General features: G+C 46.0%; 1 protein-coding gene across 1 annotated transcript in view; it reads left to right on the top strand.

Annotated features, from left to right (window-relative positions):
• Positions 1 to 20,961, top strand: part of ARHGAP26 (Rho GTPase activating protein 26) — a 334,209-nt gene extending 313,248 nt beyond the window's left edge. The window contains exons 21-23 of the mRNA XM_012645781.1: positions 6,041 to 6,316; positions 11,540 to 11,631; positions 19,277 to 20,961. Coding sequence (XP_012501235.1) covers positions 6,041 to 6,316; positions 11,540 to 11,631; positions 19,277 to 19,365 — 457 coding nt within the window. The 3' untranslated portion in view covers positions 19,366 to 20,961. The remainder of the gene's footprint in view (positions 1 to 6,040; positions 6,317 to 11,539; positions 11,632 to 19,276) is intronic.
• The last annotated feature ends 262 nt before the right edge of the window (positions 20,962 to 21,223 follow it).

The following is a 21,223-nucleotide window of genomic DNA, read 5'->3' as shown; positions in this document are numbered from 1 at the left end:
TTTTGAGACAGAGTCTCGCTTTGTTGCCCGGGCTTGAGTGCCGTGGCATTAGCCTAGCTAACAGCAACCTCAAACTCCTGGGCTCAAGCAATCCTTCTGCCTCAGCCTCCTGAGTAGCTGGGACTACAGGCATGTGCCACCATGCCTGGCTAATTTTTATATATATATATATTTTTAGTTGTCCAGCTAATTTCTTTCTATTTTTTAGTAGAGACGAGGTCTCGCTCTTGCTCAGGCTGGTCTCGAACTCCTGAGCTCAAATGATCCGCTCGCCTCGGCCTCCCAGAGAGCTAGGATTACAGGCATGAGCCACCGTGCCCGGCCAGTCAAACTATTTTTAAAGCAAATTATTGGAAAAGTATTTTAGAAAGCAATTGCCTATAATCCTTAAGACCTTAAGGGGATTTTACCAGTTAGTCTTATTAAAATAGGAAACACAACTGTCATTGAATAAAAATGCATATTAAATTATATTAGATGAGAGAGAATCTGTAAATACCTATGCACACTAGTAATAGAAAAGCACACAGAGCAATGAAGCTCAGGGTCATGTGGATTTTTTTCGCACTTGTAAAGTTATGAGGCACATACTGAAATTCAGGAGATTAGGACACATATAGGATTTCTGTTTTGTAAAAGCTTGAGTTGACACACGTAAGGAATATATGTCTTCAGATTTTCAACAGATGAAAATTGGTTTTTGTGTCATTTGCAGAGATTCACTACTAGCTAGTTTACCAGTATCCTTTTTTGGCCCTATTTTCTTGGCTAAAGTTTGATCCCCTCAGCCTTGATTTCCCTGAAGACATAAAGGGACGTTTTCCAAGGAAGAAGAATTCACTGATACTGTATTAGATTAGCTAGGATTTTACAGATTTTCATGGAATTTTCTTGTCTTTCTCATTATAGGAGGAAAATAAAATAAAAGCAACTCCCCTCTCCCTTGATTGAATAGCACCATCCCCAACTCCAAGTCTAATCTGGAAGGGGGACTCAAGGAGCACTCGGCCAGTGACTCAAGGCCCAGCCCAGGCCTGACTCTATGACTGGGAACATGGGCTACAGATCACAGGCCCCTGCATGGCACATGCCAATTTTGTGACTTCTGTGCAGTATGATGTACGACTCTTTGGCCCCTCCTTGATGACCTCCTCCCCGCTACTTAGTCCTATATTTGAGACTTGTAGCCTGAGCTAAAATCCACTACTCCCTGTTTCTCTGGGAGCAGCTATGCCATTTGACGAGGGACTAACGTCTCCAGGTGGTAGATGTCTGACTCTTCTATCCTCCTGCCTGTCTCCTTCCCCGCATTACCTTCTTGTCAGAATGCCCTTTGGAGAATTAAATGTTGCTTCTGTGTGGAAACAGAACACGGGAAGGGAATTGTATACATTTATACATCACTGGGAATGCTAGGAGAGACAAGAGTCCGAGGTAACCTTTGTAAACTGAAACGATGCCCATCTAATTTTTTTTTTTAAATGATAATGCTCAATGCCGATGGTGTCACAGTCAGAAGGAATTGCCAGTGTTGGTGAGAATGCAATTTGGTTAGAACCTTTCTAAAAAGCTGTTTGGCAGGATATATCAAGACCCTTAAAAGAAACTCCTAGCCTTTGACCCACTAATTTTACTTCCAGGAATTTATGCCTAGGAAACAATTGAGACACAGGCAGTGATCCTCCGTGAGGATGTGAGTTGCAGCACTATTTATAATGGCTAAAAGGGGATAGTGATCTGAATGTACACAATAGGAGAATGGTTACATAAATCACGGTGTACCATACAATGGAATACCCTGTGGCAATATTTAAAATATATCAAAGGCTATTTAATGACATCAGAAATGCCTTACTATATTAAATGAACGAAACCGACTATTAACTGTGCGTGTAGTATTATCCCCCTAAAAAGTGAGGAGGAATATGCCAAGTTGTTAATGGTAATTATCAGTGGTATAAATTATGTATGATTTTACTGCTTTTCTTCTTGCTTTTTGGTATTTTCCAATTTTTTACAGAGGCCGTCTATAATTTTGATGATCAGAATTTTAAAAGATTAGCTTTCTTCTTAATGGGTCCCTTACTCCTCTGGAAAGGGACCCTCTCACCTTGCAGCAGCTCTGCTACTGTGGCATGGGGACCAGAGAGGGTCTGCCACGTCCGTCGTCAGATTGGGAACCTGCCTGGCCGCCCTGCCACACACAGCAGGCGTGCCCTGGCGGGTACACCAGACGTCCCATCATTCAAGTGAGTCACCACAGAAGGGTGTCAAGCTGATGATATTGCTACACACTGTACTTGAACTATCAGCCACAATCCAGCCTGCTGCCAAGCCTTTTAGCCTTATCTTCCTAAACCGTTATTCTTTTACTGTCCAGCGAATGTCAAAGGGACTGACTGGGACTGTCTGACTCCTTTTGAGGACACCGTGGGCCAGCAAACTGACGCTGAGGCAAGCCTTCCAGTTGAATTTAACCAGATCAGCAAATGTTCCCTGCATGCTAATGATTAAGCTGTGTTGTTGCTGTAGTTGAGCCTTGATATGTGGGGCCTGGCAGGGCCCCAGGAATATTTCTGGGTGCTGGAGCATTCGGTTTAGATACTCCCAGCTGGACTCAGGATTGTAGAGAGGACTTAAGGGGTCATCTGCTAAAACTGTAGTTATAAAATTATTTTCTCCTATTTTAATCTCAATCATTTGTTATCCTTGGCCTCGTTAGTGGGAAAAGGGTTTGAGAAGTCAATATTGGCGGTTTCAGAGCCAAGAATGAAATTGATGGGGGTTTTTTGTCTGTTTTGGTTTTTCGTTTGGGGGGGGGGCAAGAATTTTTTGTCTCCTGCTGTCATTTTTAGGTAACTACAACCAGACACTTCTGTAGTGAAAGGAGAGTTTAGGATTATGCAGAGCCTTGGGCCATCATCCTCCTCATCCCTGTGTAGCTTGTGTCCCACACACGTGTTCTCTGAGGATGAGAACACACGCTCATGCGCATGTGGTTTTGCATCAGAACTAAAATGCATGCTCTGTTTCCTGGAGGAGCATTTGTATGTTTATAGTCCTTCTGTTGCTGCAGGCATCGTTGTGCTGTATAAAAGTGTGCAGTAGCATTGTTGATAGTGAGGTTTTATTGACAGGCCTCTATGGTACAAATAAACAAAAGGCATAATTCCTTGAGTAGTTTAAAAAACCATAGAGGTACTATGAAGCATGCATTTTATTATTACACTAACTCAGACACAGTGGTAATGAATTTTAAATTGTGGTCATTTCATAGCACATCAATGCTATTGCCATGACTGAAATATAAACAAACAAATGAAATTCTGTTGTTAAAAATTACAGTTAATACTATGGCAATTGACCTGGGAATTGAAGAGTTAAGTTCTTATAACAGTTAGGAATATCCTGCGTTCCAGCCACACCCCCAGATCATTGCAGCCATGTGCTACTACTGGCCAAGAACCACTTAGGTATCTGACGATGTGAAAAACATTCAGAACCCACGTTGTATTCATGGAATATGTTCCCAACTATGCCTTTAGCCTAAGACATAACTCTTGGTACTGATGGAGTAGGAAGCTGGAGGTGTTTCCTACTTATACAAGTCATTTTAAAAAAGAAAAAAGGTATAAGGACTTTTTTTTAATTGTCCCATGGTAACCATTGGCCAAAAGAACAGATTAGTCCTGGTTTCTGGGCCTGGGCTGTTCTCTTGAACCTCCAAATGATCCCTGGTCCTACTTGGGTTCCTGGGCTTGGCTACAGTTCAGAAATGGTTACCAGGCCTTGCCTAGTAGATGGTTATCTAGTGAGACAGGGTTGTGGCGAGAGGACTAAGAAAGCAAGGCTTATCTTGCCAGCAACAACTATGGAAGAAACCAGGCAGTAGAAAGGAGCTAACACTTCTCCTAGGACTAGAGACAGAGTCAAGTGAAAGCAGATATTAAACTAATAATAGAGTAGCTTATCCCTCGGCTGGTGGATCTTACTATTTTATATTACAGTTGTTTTTTAATCTGTCCCATCTTGTCAAATATGTTTTAAGCTCTACAAGTCAGGGATTTTGGCAAATTCCACTTATTGTCTTGATCATACTAGGTGTTCTCTGATTAGTCTTTGCTGGATTAAGAAAATTTTTTTAAAAAAGAGTTAGAGTTTTTGAATATGAATCCCATCTACTATATGAATCTACCAGACAGAACACTGGAGGCAGGATTGGGGATTTTGTTGGAATTTACAGTATGTTGAGTCTTACTGAGTCTGTCTATTGCTGTATTCCTATTTTCCCTTGCAAATATGGTAGGCATCTAAGGGAAACTCAGAAATCAGTGGTTAAGAAGATTTGTAATGCTGTGGTGGGGTCTGTAAAGAAGCTTGGCATAGCCTAGAGGAACGGAGCAAGTTCTGCTACCCCAGAGGCAGTGTACTGGTAGCAAGAGCCCTGAGCTTGGAGTCAGGGGATAAGGTTTGAACCTCAGCCCTGTGACTTACAGGCTGGGTATCCTATGCAAGCTTCAACTTAGCCCAAATTTCCGCATCTGTGTGAAATGGAAATTATAAGAGTGCCTGTTTGTGGGCTTATTGGGTAGGTTAAATGAAATTCATTAACTTGCTTAATAATTTGTAGAATACCTACAGGCACTATTTTAGACATTGGAGATATAGCAGTAAACAGAACAGACAAAAATCTCTGCTCTCATAGAATTTATATTCTAGAATATAATACACATAATGGCATTTAATAAATGTTTCATCACAGTTGTCTGAAGCTCTTTGATGAACTCACACAGTGGGTTTTTATTACGTGTTTCATAGGTGTTTATGTCACAACAGTAGGTACTCAGGGCTGTCACTGACTCTCAGGGCTGTCACTGACTCTCATGGCTGAACTGGCATAACCCTGGGGAAGTCCCATTAAGTAGGACCTTCATGTGCTCTCCCTAAATCCCACTGTGCTTAGAAAGTCCGTTCCCCTTGAATTGAGTTTCTGTCGTTTTCACCTCCATAAAGTGCTTAGTTCAACAGTCCAGCAGTCGGCTGAGGTTCAGGGGCCGCAGGTGGTGGTGTGGCTAGATGATTTCCACGCTCTCTCAGTCATCGCGTTTGCACTATCTGTGACTTCATGTGATTTCACCAGGTTGCCAAGGTGTTTGTGTAATTGGTAGAAATAAGTCAAAGAACTAGCATGACCAATTATTATAAAATCCACAAACCATATTTTAGTGAGTAATTTCTACTTTTCCTCTCTAAACCTTTGATTAGCCACCCATCAAAGAACAAAATGGACAAATTGAAGGTTCCAGTTTATTTGTTTTTCATTGCCTTCCCTCTGGGGCTTTTTCTTTGAGCATCAGAATGCCCAAAATCTAGGAAAGCAGAAAGTGCAGGCCTGGACAGCAAACCTCAGGGGAACTGCACACCGCTGGTAATCGTGCGCCGTCTCCTGAGACGTGTGTTCCATACTCACCTTCATCTGCTATCATTTTCCTAATGCAGTATTTCAGATCCCCACTGGCATGCATCCCATTTAGTTAAAAATGCAAACAGGAAATTGTTCTCTGGCTGAATGACCTTTGTGGCCCAGAAAAAAAAAATGTCATTTTTGCTGAGACATAACTTTAAAACACTCCCACACTCCCACACGGTAGACGCTGCAGGCTCGTTGTAAGCTTATCTCTGCCTCAGAACAAGGCTGGTGGTAGGATATGGGTGTAGGAACTCGTATACATGGGTTCCGGGCATCTGTCACCGACGGCCAAAGGTGCAGTGGACATGACTGCAGCATCTCTTGTCACTTGGAAAGCAGCTGTTCTGCAGGGCATAGCCTGTTTATGCTCCAAGGAATTACACGACGGGCATTACTTGGACAAGAGTTTTGGTCTGGAGGAACGTGATGTGGCACTGACGACACATTGCTGGGTTCCAGTGCCCCTCTGCTCTGCTCCAGTTCCCCGTCATCTGGCCTCCCCTGACCTCCCATGCTCCCAGTGTGGTTTCCCTGTGTGCTGACGAGTTTTCTGGTTGTTATGTCTTGCAGCCCCCCGAATCCAAGCCCAACTTCACCCCTCTCGCCATCTTGGCCCATGTTCTCGGCGCCATCCAGCCCTATGCCCACCTCATCCACGTCCAGCGACTCATCCCCCGCCAGGTCTGTTGCAGGGTTTGTTTGGTTTTCTGTTGCTGCTGTTGTTCTCTCATTGGCTTGGTCCTCTCTTCATGCAGTGTTCAGCCTCCTCGTCAACTTTGTTCCCTGCCATCCAAACCTGCACTTGCTTTTTGACAGGCCAGAAGAAGCGGTTCATGAAGACTCCAGGTAAAATCTCGGATGATGACCAATCTGTTCCCGTTTATCCAAAGCTGGTCAGGGACAACGGGGGGCTGCCTCTGCTCTCCTATGGTTCCATCCTAAGCGATCAAAGCCCAGAAGGGACCATTTGCATGAACCAGCATGGCACTTTCCACAACCTTTTTAACCCTAACTCTGGTTTCTGAATTAATCTCTGGTGCCTGGTGTTTGGAGAAGGAGCACCTCCTGAATAAGATGCTTGTTTCAGTGGCTCTCCAAATTACATGGGCTCTCTGTGCTTTGGTGTGAGATAATACAAGCGGGAAGAGTGTTGAGACATGTGCTGGCCTTTTCTTCTCTCATTTTTATTAGGTAGCTTCAGGCAACACTTATTTGTGGGGTTGGGCCACTGGCCATGAGCAGTGACACCTAGTCTCTGAGACCAGATCCACTGGGTGAGAGACGAATATAACAAAGAATAAAAGCTCAAGATATGAAGCGATTTCTCTTAAATTGCTCATGGCTTGTGCCTCCTTGTCCTCCACATACTCCAGGAATCATCCGTGCTCCCAGCCTGCTTCTATCTCTGTGTCATGAACCCTGAGCTCTCATGGGAACGGGCACCACCTCTTTCTGAGGGTGAGCAGCTTGACCTAGTTCCTCTCCCCAAGAGCCATGCCATAGTTTTCCCTGCTTCCGTGACGTCCAGACTCAAGTGCCACAGTTCTTAGCCCTTGCGCTCTTTGAAGAAAAGAAGCTCTTTCAATCCAGGAAAAGAATCCAGGAAAGCTCCTGCAGAATGCCCCTGCTGCAAGGTTCTGAGCCTGGGGATCTCTCGAGCTTAGTCTCTGCTGTCAGACAACTGAAATGTGGAGCCCAGTTATAGGCGTCATAAGCATTTTGGGCTTTGGCAGTATTCTCTCGTCCATCTTTTTCCCCTAAGGGGTGGATCCAGCAGAGAGGCTTAAATAATTTATAAAGCTGAGTCTCACTTTTAAAAAAAGAAAACCCCATGCTATTTATATACACAGATACATATATTACTTTATCCCCACCAGGCACTTCCACATCCATCATTTCATTCTGCCCTCATGTGAGAGTGAGAAGAGAAATGGCCTGAACCCTATTATAGAAAAGGAAAACTAAGGCACAGCAAGGTGGCTTGGACACAGTCACATGATTAAATGAGAGCCAATCCAGGATTCAGGACTTCTCCCCTCAGCCCAGCACTGCTTCCTCCAAACATGGGTAACCCCAACTTTAAGTTTCTCTGTAGCTCCCAGCCCCAGAGCCTGGCCTGCTCCTTTAGGTTTGATACAGTTTTCTACCTGGCTTTATCCTGGATGATGGGAAAGATAGCTTTTCAGTATTTTTTTTTTCTGACTCTATAAATAAGGTAAGAAAAAAAACATACCATATTTTCCTGATATAACATCCAGGTTATTTCCTAATTATTTCTTAGGCATCTTCTGGGCACTTTGAGAGACATTCATTTTCTAGGATACCAGAGTTGGTATGGATTATTCTGGTTAGATCCCTGACTGCCCCATGAGGACCTGAACCAGAGCAAACTACAGTAACCAGAGACAGTCACCTTCCAAAATGCCTCACTTGTTAGAGAGGCTTGGGCATTAGGAGAATTTGCCTGCTTCGTTTTCATTGAAAGGGAGTAAATTCTTCAAAACATTGGCTCCTTGGACAAAATGGGTTAAAGGACTCAGGGCAGTGGAATCATTCAGCTAAAAAATTGACATGGACTCTCTGCTGTGAGAGTTTTGAATTTTTTGTGTCTCTGAGCTGTGGGACCCTGTTGCTTGTCCAAGTATCTCTTCATCTCCCAAAATATGTCCAGCTTATTGTTTTTTCAGCTACTCCTTTCCACCTCCCAAATTATTTCCAGATTGGCAAAGGACAGTCCGTGGCAATAGAATCTGCTCACCCGGTATGCTTGGGGTCATGGTTACTCAGTACTGCCCTCTCTGGCCATTGTTAGGATGGCACCACTTGGACGTCCTTTAGGATGCTGCCATTTTGAAATAGGCAAGGCAGCGTAGGGCTTGGAATTGGCTGTCACTGAGCTAAGTGTATGCCAAGGTGAGCACAGATAGGGACACTGCGGGGAACTAGCCCATCAGAGGAACAGAGAGGGCCCAAATCCCCTAACTGCTATTGCAGTGTACAGCCAAGAGGTGGGGGCATACACCCATTATTCAGGTCCAGTGGGGTCTTCCCTTGAATCCACTTTTAGAACATGAAGCTTCAGATTTCCTTCCCTGGGCAAAGCTTTGAAAAATAAATTCTGAATTAGACCTAATTCATGATCCCATGAACTTCTGCATGATGTCTCCTCTAGAAATGGCTTCCTGTCCTCTCTTCAAACCATTTTTTGGAGCTTGCTTGTTCAGGCTCAGGAACGAAGCTGCGTTTTGCAGCACAGCAGAGAAAGGGCACTGGAGGAGCGTTTCCTTCCCATTTCCCTTCCCTTTCTCTTGCCCGTCCCCCTCCCCTCCAGAAAAGCCCTTAGCCCCAAACCCGTAACTTGCATTTGCACAGGCGCTACTGGAAATTGGGCCTAAATGATCAAGCCATTGCCACCTGCCAGTCTAGCTGGCCCCACCTCCCGGTCATGATGCCACACACTGGAGAGTGGGCTGTCATTTTGCAAAGCTTGCAAGGGCATTTGAGGGAAGCAGTTCGGAGTGCTTTCCAGGCCTAGTGCCATGCTCAGAGGCGAAAATTGAAAGTGAACTAGCACAAGGAGCCACACTCGCTCGTGCCCTTAAAGGGCCCAGCCGAGGTCTGAAGGGCGCTGTGACAGGCTGTCTGTGTCCAGTGTTGAGATGCACAGCAGGGAAAAGGGAGCCAAAGAACCAACGATGCTCGGTGGGGATTTTAAATTTTTTTAATCAAAGCCAAAGCCTACAAATACAATCTCTCTGCCAACAGGATCTGTTTGGGTAGGAACCCTACCTAAAACAAACTGCTCAAGGCTTTTGAGAGAGAGTTAAGAGACACTGGACTTGTTGGGCTGACAAACTTTTTAAAAGATAAGACTTTCCCCTGAGTAGGGTTGCCGGATTTAGCAAATAAAATAAAAACACAGCATACCCAGTGAAATTTGAATTGTAGATCAACAAGAAATAATTTTTCAGTATATATATGTCCCAAATATTGGCTGGGGGACACACACACACACACACACACACACACACACACACACACACACACATATATATATATGCACTAAAAAAATATTTGTTGTTTATCTGAAATCAAACTGTAACTCGGTGTCCTATATTTTGCCTGGCAACCCTACTCCTGTGGCCCCTTTTAAAAGCACCTCTTTTGTTGTCCCTCCCAATCTCTGCCCAACCTGAGGGAGTGGGGGGGGGGGTCTCAGGGGAAAAGACCCTCCCACAGACTGTCAGTCACCTATTAAGCTGATAGAAAAACAAGGCCCTTTCCTGACCTTTGTGGGAGTTTTTTTTTTTTATGTACTATTTTATTGTCACTTTATCATTCAATTTCAAAACCCTAATATTAGTGGAAAGTTACTCCTTTTGAATGAGAATCGTGGGCCCCTGAGACCACTCCCTTTGCTTTCTGCCTGCCAAATCCCCCGGCTGGTTTCCCTGACTTATCCCTGTTTTGCCCCATTACCTTTATTTAATGAGATTAATAAGTAACCTCTACAAAAATCCAGCCAGAGAAACCTTGCCTCAGATGCTTCCCTGGCCCTTTATTCCCCCTCCCCTGGTCTCTGCACTGTACCCAGCAACGCTGCCTGGAAACCTGGTCTCTAAGACCCTGGCCAATGGGGACTGGATTCTCCTTCCATCTTCAATGTTGCGGCCAGTTCCACGTGCCTGTCAGTATAGCTTTTTTGGCCGTTTTCGCAGCCAGGTCACTTCTCCTCTCTGCTTCCCACCTCCTCAAAAAAAGTAAATCAATAAAGACTTTGATGTCCCTCCCTGGAGAAGTGCACGTTGGACGTTTGGCCTTTGCTAGTCAGCACACAGACTTGGTTGAGTTAGGTCACAGAAGGTGCCCCTTGTCCTGAACTTTATTCTTTAATCGTAATCAGACGGGAAGAGCTGTCTTCCAGCTGGAGAGGATGAATACCAAAGGCTCATCTTCCCTTCGTTCCCAGTGGTCCCACTTTCCCAATTTTCTCCCACCTGGCCTTCGTCTCTTGGCTACTAGAAAACTAGAGAGAATGACAGTAAACTGCGGCCCAGCAACAAATTCTGGAAAATCATTTCCTCTGATTACTCTGCATAACAGAGACCACATGGCCTGCAAAGCCCAAAATATTCACTGTCTGGGCCTTTACAGAAAACAGTTTGCCATCCTCTGCTCTAGAACAATGGTTCTCAACCCGGCTTACACACAGGAATCCCTTGGAGAGCTTCTTTAAAAATACCGACGCCTGTATTTCTGTCTGCACACCTGGGTTGAACCCAGACATCTGCGTTTTTTAAATGCCCCTCAAGTGATCCTGATGCACAGTGAGAGTGGTGTCAACACACTCTGGACGTGAGAAGGGAAAATTGAAATGCACTGTGTCCCCTCGCCCCTCTTCCTCTTCCCCACACTCCCCATGCAGGTGCACATGGGGGCTCATGCACACACATGTGTAGCTGCTCACACACACAACTTTCCTACTCCCTGCCCTTCCCTGGGGGTCGGGGAGTTCCAGCTCTGGAATCCTGCCCCAGCAGCAAGACCCAGCCTACTGCAAAATAAGCAACATCTGGGAGAGGTAATGTCAGCCGGTGGCCTGGAGCCGAAACTTGGCTTTGCTAGAATTTCTCCTTTTTGACTCCCTGAACGTTGCCAGCTTTCAGCTGGGTCTGTTGGGAGTGTTTTCCAGAGCAACTTGGAAGTTCTTTCCTGCCTCTGCTTCCCGCCCTTCCCCCAAGGTTACTCCTGCTCCAAAAATGGGGCCCAGGCAGCCCTCCCACTGCTCAGCTGTTGAAACTCCCAGGTAAAGTTTTAACACGGCACAGCGTGACCCCGGAAGAAGTGTGGTTTCTTGGCGCTTCTGGCTTCTCTCTGAATATTTCTCATTTTTCTCCTGTGACCTTTACAACTTTTCCACCTCATGTTTTGCCATCTGGCTGCCTTGTCAGGCTCTTCCCACGAGAGAGGACTAGGTGGCTTGTAGAGAAAGGGAAGGAGAGAGATTAAATGTCGGGGGCTTTCTACGGGTTTTCTAAAAATGTTAAATAAACTCCTGTTTTCACACAGCACACCGTTCCGGAAGGCGAAAGCCTTGTACGCCTGCAAAGCTGAACATGACTCAGAACTTTCATTCACGGCAGGCACGGTCTTCGATAACGGTGAGTTTCTCATCCCCTCGCAGACATACGGGGAGAGAGCAGATAAATAAATAACTGGTGTTTGCAAAGTTCCGACCGAAGAAAAATCTCGATAGAATGGGTAAAACCAAAAAAGTGTGTGTGTGCGTGTGTGTGTGTGTGTGTGTGTGTGTGTGCATGCGTGCGTGTTTCTATGTCTTTTCCCAAACCAAGACAGCGGCTGCAGGGCTTCGGGAGGCGTTACAAAGAGTAGACAAGTATAATCAGCTCCTCGTTGAGTTGTTATGAACATTAAATGAGATTGTGCCCGGGAGGGACTCAGCCCAGTACCTGGCAGTGGCTTTGGGAGATAATCCATGTCATGTGTTTAAAATGGTGCTCAACACATATTAAGCGTCAACATGTTGTTATTGTTATGACTGTTAGTGTCATCATCATCGTCATCATCATCACATCTGTCTTAGGAAAAAACCCTGATACTGTCCTCGTTCACTATGGCGGTTTTTCCTTGTTAGCTAACACGGCCCAGGCCTGGCTTTGGCTGGGCAGACGGTGCTGCAGCTGTCCTTCTGGCTCCTGGCTGTATCTGTAAGGGCCTCACATCCATGCCAGAGCAGAAACAGGCTCCTGGGAACCAGCCCTTGACTGCACCCTTGTCCAAAGGGGCTGCCACTCTGCGTGCCCAGCCCTGCATCCAGCATCGTCGAGGTACCCACAGGTAGACAGTATGGGAAATGAGGCACAGAGCCCTAGGGAGGCCCTCGGTCACACTCAAGCCTTGGCCTTCTGGGCCAGCAGGAGTGGGGGTGAGCCCAGAACTGCAGGTGGCCTGCTGAGTCTGCATCCCCTTCTAAGGTTCTCAAAGCCAAAAGCATTGTCCTTAAACCTTTGCTCCATTAACTTTGATTTGGGCCCTTTACAAATCAAAGTGCGCAAACAGCCAGCCCAGCCACCTCTCCTGTCAGCAGCTGGTGTTTTCAGGCCGGGCAGACCGCAGGTGCAGTGGCTCTGCTGGAGGCTGTCCAAAGCCACGTCACTGGGGAGTGTCTCCTGCACAGGCCCAGGCGGGGGAGTCCCAGCCCCGCCATAACATGACACAGCTTTCGGGCCAGACGGACCAGAATGGGCGACATCGCTCAGGCTTCTGTGCCCTGCTCTGTCAGCAGGGGAGGGGCTTCTGCCTGTAGATGAGCAGACTTCGAGAGATTCCTTCATTTACAGGTGAATCCAGGGCTTAAAGGTCTGTCCTCTGAGTCCCAATTCACCGTTCACATGGGCAAGGGAACATCGTGTTCCCATCAGCTGTTCACCCTGACAACACAAAGGACCCCTGATCCCAGGGACAGAATTGGTTTAAACTATCAAACGGCACATGTATGCTTGTGTGTCTTATTTGTGACTCCTTTTGGTTGAGTGCAATCTTCTTTCTGCTTTTATTAATAAAAGTTTTATTGAGATATCCACACAACATACAATTTACCCATTTAAAATGTACAATTCAGTGGTTTTTAGTATATTTGGAGTTGTGTAACCGTCACCGCCATCTAATTCTAGAATATTTTCATCACTCCCAAAAGAAACCCTATACCTTTAGCAGTCACGCCCCATTTATCCCTAACCCTCCTCCATCTAGCTCAAGGCAACCACTAATCTACTTTGTTTCTGTACCTGCTCTGGACATTTCATATAAATGAAGTTATATGAAATGTGATCTTTGTAACTGGCTTCTTTCACTTTGCATAATGTTTTCAAGGTTCATCCGTGATGTAGCATGTAGCAGAACTTCGTTCCTTTGTGTGCTATAACCACATTTTATTTAAACTCACTCGTCAGTTGATGGGCATTTCGATTGTCTCCACTTTGTGGCTGTTTGAATAATGCTACTGTGATCATTTGTGTATAAGTTTTTGTGAAGACAAACGTTTTCAGTTCTCTTGGGGATAGACCTAGGAGTGGGATTATTGGGTTGGGTCATATGTAACTCTGTGCTTGCTGTTTGAGGAAATGTCAAGCTGTTCTGCAAAGCGGTCACACCATTTTACAATCTTGCCTTCTCTCGTTGTTAAGTCTCCTTTTTGAAGTAGTTTAAATAGTTAACCAAAAAAGAAAAAAAAAAAGACAACAGGGGAAAATATACCTGGTGATTTTTAATTCCAGAGTCCTCTCCTTCCCAGCAGGATGCCCTGCCTGGCAGGTTCTGTCGCCGCAAAGCCTGCACGTGAAGACACCTGAGAGCAGGGGAGAAGTTTGATTTAAAGAGTCAGAGTCCTCACCCAGACCTTTCCGGGGTCTCTGCTGGGAGTCATGGCAGGATTCACTGAAGCTGGTTTGTTTTTAACCAGCAGTGCCAGTGACCTTTCAAATTCCCTGAAGAGCAAAAGGCCAAATTAAACCTGAAAGAAAACACCTCCCAGTGTTTACTGGGCCGCAGCCGAAGGTGGATCTGACAAAATGTTAACCCACTGTCTAGATTGATTGGGCTGATAATATGTTATGAGGTCCCATTTCTAGAGGAAAAGGCTTACGTGTACCCTGTGGCTCACCCCTCTTCGCCTCTGTAGGAGAAATCAGGCAATTCAGGAGAAAAAACTATTGCCATGTTAGGTAGGGGGTCTTCTTCCCTGGTCTGTCTCTTGTTAGCTCACTGCTGGATTTAGTAGGTAAGGGGCTGTTTAACTGGGATGCTCTGTAGCTGTCAGAGTAATTAATCAGAAGAAAGTGGACACGTGTGTGTGTGTGTGTGTGTGTGTGTGTGTGTGCATGCACACGTGCTTTTTTTTCTTCAGGATTAAGAAGAATTTAAGAAGAATGAATAACGAGGAGGAAGAGGGAGGAGCACACGGAGGGGAAAGTCTGTTCTTTCGTAATGATTAATCTCTAAGCCGTTGGATTCCAGGGGCCGGTGTCGTGCTCCAGAGTGGCTGCCTCTCAGTCAGCTCATGGACTTTGTGCAGCGGGGAAGGGACGCACAATACTTGGAAATAACTCCAGCGCCGGCCCTTGCCAACCTACTAGGAAACTGTCCACTTCGCCAAGAGCACCTCAAACAGTAACTGGAAAGAGAGAGAACTCGTGTTCTCAGGAACGTTAGTCATCGGGAAGCAACATGATTAGTGCTACTTGGAAAATTCATGTGGCAGTCACTAAAATTGGGTTCCGGGGATACTTTTATCAAGATCTGAGATGGGCCGGATCCATCAGATTCCCGTGGTACATAGTGCAGCGCCGGTGCCAGGCAGGGCTGTCCCCAGTTTCCTTTGCTGATAGAGAACATCCTCTTCAGGAAGCCCCCGAGCTGCCCAGGAAATGGGGTTACAGGAGAGCTCCTCAGGGGGTGGCTGTCAGCCTCCCCAGCCATCTCCACTGTGACACTCAAGCCCAGGCCAACTCCACCTCTCATCTGGGCATCTCTGCCAGCCACCTAACAGGTCTTGTTGCTTCCACTCTTGCCCCATAACCCATTCTTTACATAGCAGCGAGAGTGATCTTTGCAAAATGGAAATCATGTTATTCGCCTGCTTAAAATCCTTCAGTGGCCTCCTGTTGCTCTGAGCGTTAACTAACAAGGCTCTCCGTGGCCCAGCTACGGCCCCTCTGACCTCCTCTGACCCTCAGATTACACACTGCCGCCGCACAGGCCTTTATGTTCTCAAGTAGGGTCAGCAAACTATGACCTGCTGGTCCAATCCAGCCCGCCACCTGTTTTTGTAAATAAAGCTTTCCTGGAACACAGTCACCATGCCTCTTTGTCTACATATTATCTATGGCACTGCAGTGGCAGAGCTGAGTTGAGAGACACGTTTATTATCAGGCCCTTTAAGAAACACTTGCAGAGCACTGTTCTAAAATCACCCCACGCTTTTCCCCATCTTAGGGCCTTTGAATTGTATTTCCCCCTCATTGCCAGCTGGCCCCTTTGGATCCTTTAGGTTTTAGCTTCTAGAGCTCCTTCCCACCCACCCACATCCCTATCCCAGTCTGTCTTTCTCCTCTGTCACTACCTAAAATTTCATGCTCGTTTACTGATAGATTGTCCCTCCTTGAGAGCAGAATCTCATCTGCTTGTTCTATGCTGTGCTCAAGGACCTAGCACAGTGTCTGGGACATGGTAGGTGCCCAGGAAGCATTTATGAAATGAACGAATGCATTTTAACTACACAAGGGTCTGTGCCTCTTCCCATTAGGGCTTCTGCTTGGGGCAGTCAGCCATTAGAGGTCTTAGTCACACATTTGCTCCTTGTCCACAGCGAGCAAAGGAGGGGAGAGGGCAGGAGCTGCATGCGCAGGGGGGTGTGGGGTATATGGGGATATAGCTGGGAGAAAGTGGTTGGCAGGAAGCACACCATGTCAGCAGCAGCTTATATTTATTATATGCTTGCCGGGCTGGAGGGCCGCCCAGGCAGCTTGCTGCAACACCTTTTGTGTTTATATAGCTCATTGGACACTGGCGCAATTCAGCCCAGCCAGCACTTTCTGAGCATCTTCGATGTTCAGAGCATTGGGCCAGCAACAGCAGTAGTGGTTAAGCTACAGACTCTGGGACAGATGTCCTGGACTCTGATTCACCTCCCTCATCTACCAGCTGTGTGATTTGGGGCAAGATGCTTAACCTCTCTGAGCCTCAGTTTTTCATCAGTAAAATGAGGATGATCACAGAATCAATTCTATAGTCATTCTGAAGAGGAAAGGCAGAAATGCATGGAACACTTACTAGCAAAAGGTCTGCCACTTAGCGTGTGCTCAGCACACGTATTATTCCTGTCCTGCAGGATCACACTGTCTGGTTGAACAGAGGCACGATACGGTGGAAAGGGCTTGGTGTCTGGAGTCACGCTCACTGGGTTCAGATTCTGGTTCTACCGTTATGACCATGCACAAATGAATTCACCTGCCTGAGCCTCAGTGTTCTCATCTGTAAAACAGGGATAATGATAGTATAAGCTGGCCTCATGAGGGTCAAATGAATCAATATATATGAAACTCTGAGCACGTGACGACTCCGTAGCATTTTTTTTAAAGTGTTAGCTTGCATCATAATTCTCAAGGCAGAAGGGAGTTACTGAATGCTGTCTAGCCAGGGAGTGCTATAATACAAACCAAAACGTACTAAAAAGCTAGACAGAGAAGTGAAGCTTAGCAAAAGTGAGCAGCATATTAACAGGACTCGTGGACACGTGGGGTGTGCCGCGAGCATCCCAGGAGTCTGGAGGAGGGAGCAGGTAGAAGGGATTCCTCGGTAATATTTAGGAAGGAGTTGGGGCTTCAGCCAAGCCCTAAAGTGTGAGCACAGGAAACAAGGCAACAGCGAGAAGGGGAGCATGGGTGCTGCCTCCCTCCTGTCAGCTCGTGCGCAGTGGCATTTGAATTCTTATTACCACCTTTGCTGCAGAGGCATTTGGGCCCAGCAAAGTCAGAGCTCCGAACTTTCTGTGAACTAGTTAAAAATACAGGTTCCTGGGCCCCGCGCCCAGCGGTTCTGCTTTAATTGCTTTGCCAGGGGGCCCAGGAATCTGCAGTTTTAATAAAGCGTCCAGGTGATTCTGATGCACGTGGCCTGGGACTGTGCTTTAAGGAACCCTGACTTGAAGACTCCAGGGAGTCAGCAGTCGGACCCAAGGCTGCCTCGTCCCCTGCCGTCCCCTGTCCCATACCTCTCGGCCTCTGGGTTCGGAGAGCATCCCTTGTCCCCTCTTAATCTCCCCTTAGTTTGTGAATTCCATTTCTAATGTTACCGCCTCAGAAATGGTGCTGTTTGAACAGCTGCCGGGAAGGGAGAAACATCCGAAGGAGATGGACTAATGCAGCCGCTAGAGTCACAACTCAATTAGGGGCTTTGCTGCAAGCAGAAAAGGTCTTCTTTTGTTTTATTTTTTATTTTGTTTGGTTGGCTTATTCCTTCTATGTCTTTTAATTTGGGGAATGGGTTTGATTTGTTTATTTTGATTCTAAACACTTGAGGCTTCCTGAAGCTTAGGTGAGTGTCAAGACCAGCCCCTTACCCAGGTTCACTAGGGGGAGTTTTGCTGACCAATGTCTGGTCAAGTGATGTGGGTTTCCTACTGACCACTTACTTGCTTTGTGCAGAGAGCTTTATCCCCGTTGGCTCCATTAATACTCTTTAGAATCCACGGAAGGGGAGAGAGTTTTATCGTCACCACTTTATAGGTGCAGAGACCAATGTGGTCTTGGCAGCTTCAGCCAGGTGGATGGGCAGAGGGCAGGGGTATTTGGGTGTTATTAATATCGAAGGGTGGCGTGGAAGGGCTTTGGTAATCGGAGAGGTCAGGTTGCTTTTAAGATCTATGTGTCCTTCCCAGACACTTCTCTCCCACGCTCTTCCTTGTGAGGGATTCATGTTGTCATGAGTCCAAAGTATCCTTGCTACTTTGGGTTTATTCCTGAAACCTATGAAATTGCGCAGGTACTATGGAGACGAACTATTGAATAGCAGATGTTTGACCTTGTCTTCTCCTAAGGAAGCATTCAAGGTCTAGACAAGTTTGACACTGATCTTCTATAAGCCTCAATCTCTGTTCTTTTGCTGCCTCCCATTTCCTTCCTTTGGTTTCTGTTCTTGCTTCTTTCCCTACAAACTGAAACTAGAATTACAGCGTAATATTGGGACGGAAATGCTTTCTAAAACAAGCTCAGGAAGTCACTTAATTAGCCCAGGAAGGGAATAGGGAAGAATTCATTCTCTTCGAACAATCTTGGAAAATTGGAGTTTTCCTAATGCATTAAGAATAAAGCCCTGCCTCTCCCCAGAGTGATCTGTGTATCTGCAGTTCTCAGGCACAAACAACTCCCACCTCTCAGTCCCATGATTCCTTCTCTCTTCCTTCCTGCTATTGACTACTGTGCACACTCAGCTGGATTTCATATAAGCTTTATAATATCACAGTGGTTTCCAGGGAGATGGAGTTCCCAAAAGCGGATGGTGGATGTGGTTTCACAAAAGTAGATATATAGATTCTTTGGAAATTGAAAAATCAAAGGGGCAGAAATTTTGAAAGTTGCAATAGAGGAAGAGGACAGTTTTCAGACTCATATGTAGGAGAGAACAGAAAAAAAACTAAGAGGATGTGAGTGAAACAGAGGGGCTATTCAAAGGGTGTAAAATGACCAAGAAACACACACACAGGGAATTTTCAAGGAATTTAGAAGCAGAGGGTAGGGATTTGAAGGAAGGTACAATTTATGATTAGAAGCTAGGTATCTTTAAGACTAGTTCTTTGTGGTCCTCCATGAGCACTATACTTTGTACATACTTGAAACTGGGTAGGCAGGTGGGTGGGTGCATGGATGGATGGATGGACCACAATTGACCTATAACCTAAAAAGTAGAAATCTGTCACTTGTTTATAGTTTTAACCAGGAACTTTGGAAGTTCATGAAACCCCTGAAACTGTACGTAAAATTTCGAATGTCTATATCAATTTCCGTTTCTGTTGTGGAGAAAGTTCAGAACAGCCTTCATCAGAAGGCTTATATCCACAAACGGTTAACAGCCTCTGTTTAAAAAAAAAAAAGTCCTAGAATCATGTCACTTAACAAATGATTTTGTTCATCCTTCAAACTCCCTGCACACACACGCACACCCACACACAGCCACCTCGGGCCCTGTCTGTAACGTCATCTCTTCTCACTCGCTCTCCTTCCTGTACAGTTCGTCCATCTCAGGAGCCTGGCTGGTTGGAGGGGACTCTGAACGGAAAGACTGGCCTCATCCCCGAGAACTACGTGGAGTTCCTCTAACCATGGGCCCCAGCAGAACTGCTGAGCTTTCCGTGGTATCCATGACGACCGCTGATTCCAGTGTCGTCAGCCATTTCTCTCTGCCACTGAGAAATGCAGCGTGGCTGACTCTGTTGCTACCTGTCAACACGAACGTTTCTGTGAACTCTGGTGTCGCCCATCTCCATGATCATCTCAGCTGACCCTCGGTGATACTGCAAGAAACAGAAGTCAATCAGCAGAGGAAGCCATTTGATTTTGACAACCGAGAGAAAGGCTTGCAAAGCCACTCTCTCATGAGTACCCCTAACTAGGGAGCACTCATTTTGTTTCAACAGTCGTCTAAACCCCCAACCTTCTGAAAGAGGAAGTGAGATATAAGTAGTTCCCGAGAGCACACAGCATAGCTAAGTCTGACAGGGCTGGGCGAAGACATTGGCACCGAGATCCAGTCCAGGTCCATTGCTTTTGTTTACGGTAGACACTCTCTCTACCCCACCTCTAAATACTTGAGACCACAGTGCTACAGGCGGCTGGGTCTGTCTGTTTGCACGCAGGATGAAGAGGGGTTACGGCAGTGTTTATGTAAGATCCAATCTCTCACCATCTCTGAAGCAGCTGTTGGTCCATCAGCAGAATTCAGTCCAGGCCTCTCATGCAAGGGAACACCCCCTCGCCCCACCACGTTTCCTCCCTGCCAGCTAGGAACTTCTCTGCCACTTAGGGCTGCCATCGCCTAGTAACCACGGCAACCCAACCTACTCTAAAACCAAACCAAAAAAAAAAAAATACTCTCTTCGCATGACACATTTTTTCAACCCCCTTTTGGTAGTTTTTTTAAATGGTTTTCCAACAACCTGAAGCAGAAAATCAAAGAACTAGGATGGTCTACTTGGGGCAGACAGGATTAGCAGCTGGGAACTGTTCCCTTTCTGATGAATTCCAACATCATCAGGATATATTTGGAGCAAACTCTAGTAACCTCTTGAGATTAAATTACGTACAGGCTTAATATTTCTGTTCTTCCATGCAACTGGTGTTTGCTTTCTAGAGGGTAAGGTGCTGCCTCCCTATGGGTGACACCATCCCTTTATCTAACAGGTTTCCCCGTGTCCTGTGTTCACTCATCCCTGTCCCTGCCTGCCTCTAACCCGCCATTGACCAGCCCCCTGGCACTGCTCTAGGCTGCTGAATACCAGTGGGTGCCCTGGTGATTTTCCAGGATAATTCCTGGGCTAACCCCACGACCTACAGTTTAAAGGGACATCTATGTTCACTGCCACTCAGAAAAAGGGAATTCTCAGTCTTTCAAGGCATGAGACTAATATAAGCTGTTGTGATTCAGGAAGACACCAAAAGGTTGGGGCATGGAGGGTGGGATGGGTACCTTCTGAGAAAGGGAATTTTCTGGTCAAAAGGGTCTGTGTCTTGGGGAAGACTGCCTTGGATATGGAAGTTCTGCCTGGACATTTTGAGTTCACCTGGCTTCCAAAGAGCAGAGTCATCAGTACCTTCCACACGTAAACGTCCTTGCAAGAGTGACTCTGGACAAACTGCAGACTGATGGACCATCAAGCTCCCTAGGAGCCCCTCGAATGGCAGCCTTGCTCCAGAGAGTGTTTCCTGCTTCTGGAATTCCTCATTAGGGAACTTCAAAGAAGAAAAGAAAAACTTGAATTGTGTTGAATTACTGTATCTTTTACATTTTTTTTTTTTGAAAAGATAAACTTGTAAATAGAGTGATTTGAAATACTATATGGTAAAGTTTTATATTTGATATTCTTTAAGCTAGTTGCTCCACACATTTAGGCTTTGATTGGTGAACAGATGGGTTTGAAAGGGAGCGAGAGGAGGCAAGGTTGAAGAGAGTCAAGGTCTT

The sequence above is a fragment of the Propithecus coquereli genome, unplaced genomic scaffold (assembly GCF_000956105.1).
Source record: "Propithecus coquereli isolate 6110/MARCELLA unplaced genomic scaffold, Pcoq_1.0 Scaffold236, whole genome shotgun sequence".
Classification (NCBI taxonomy): Eukaryota; Metazoa; Chordata; class Mammalia; order Primates; family Indriidae; genus Propithecus; species Propithecus coquereli.
Note: the sequence above shows the minus strand (reverse complement) of the source record. Positions and strands in the feature narration are given on the sequence as shown.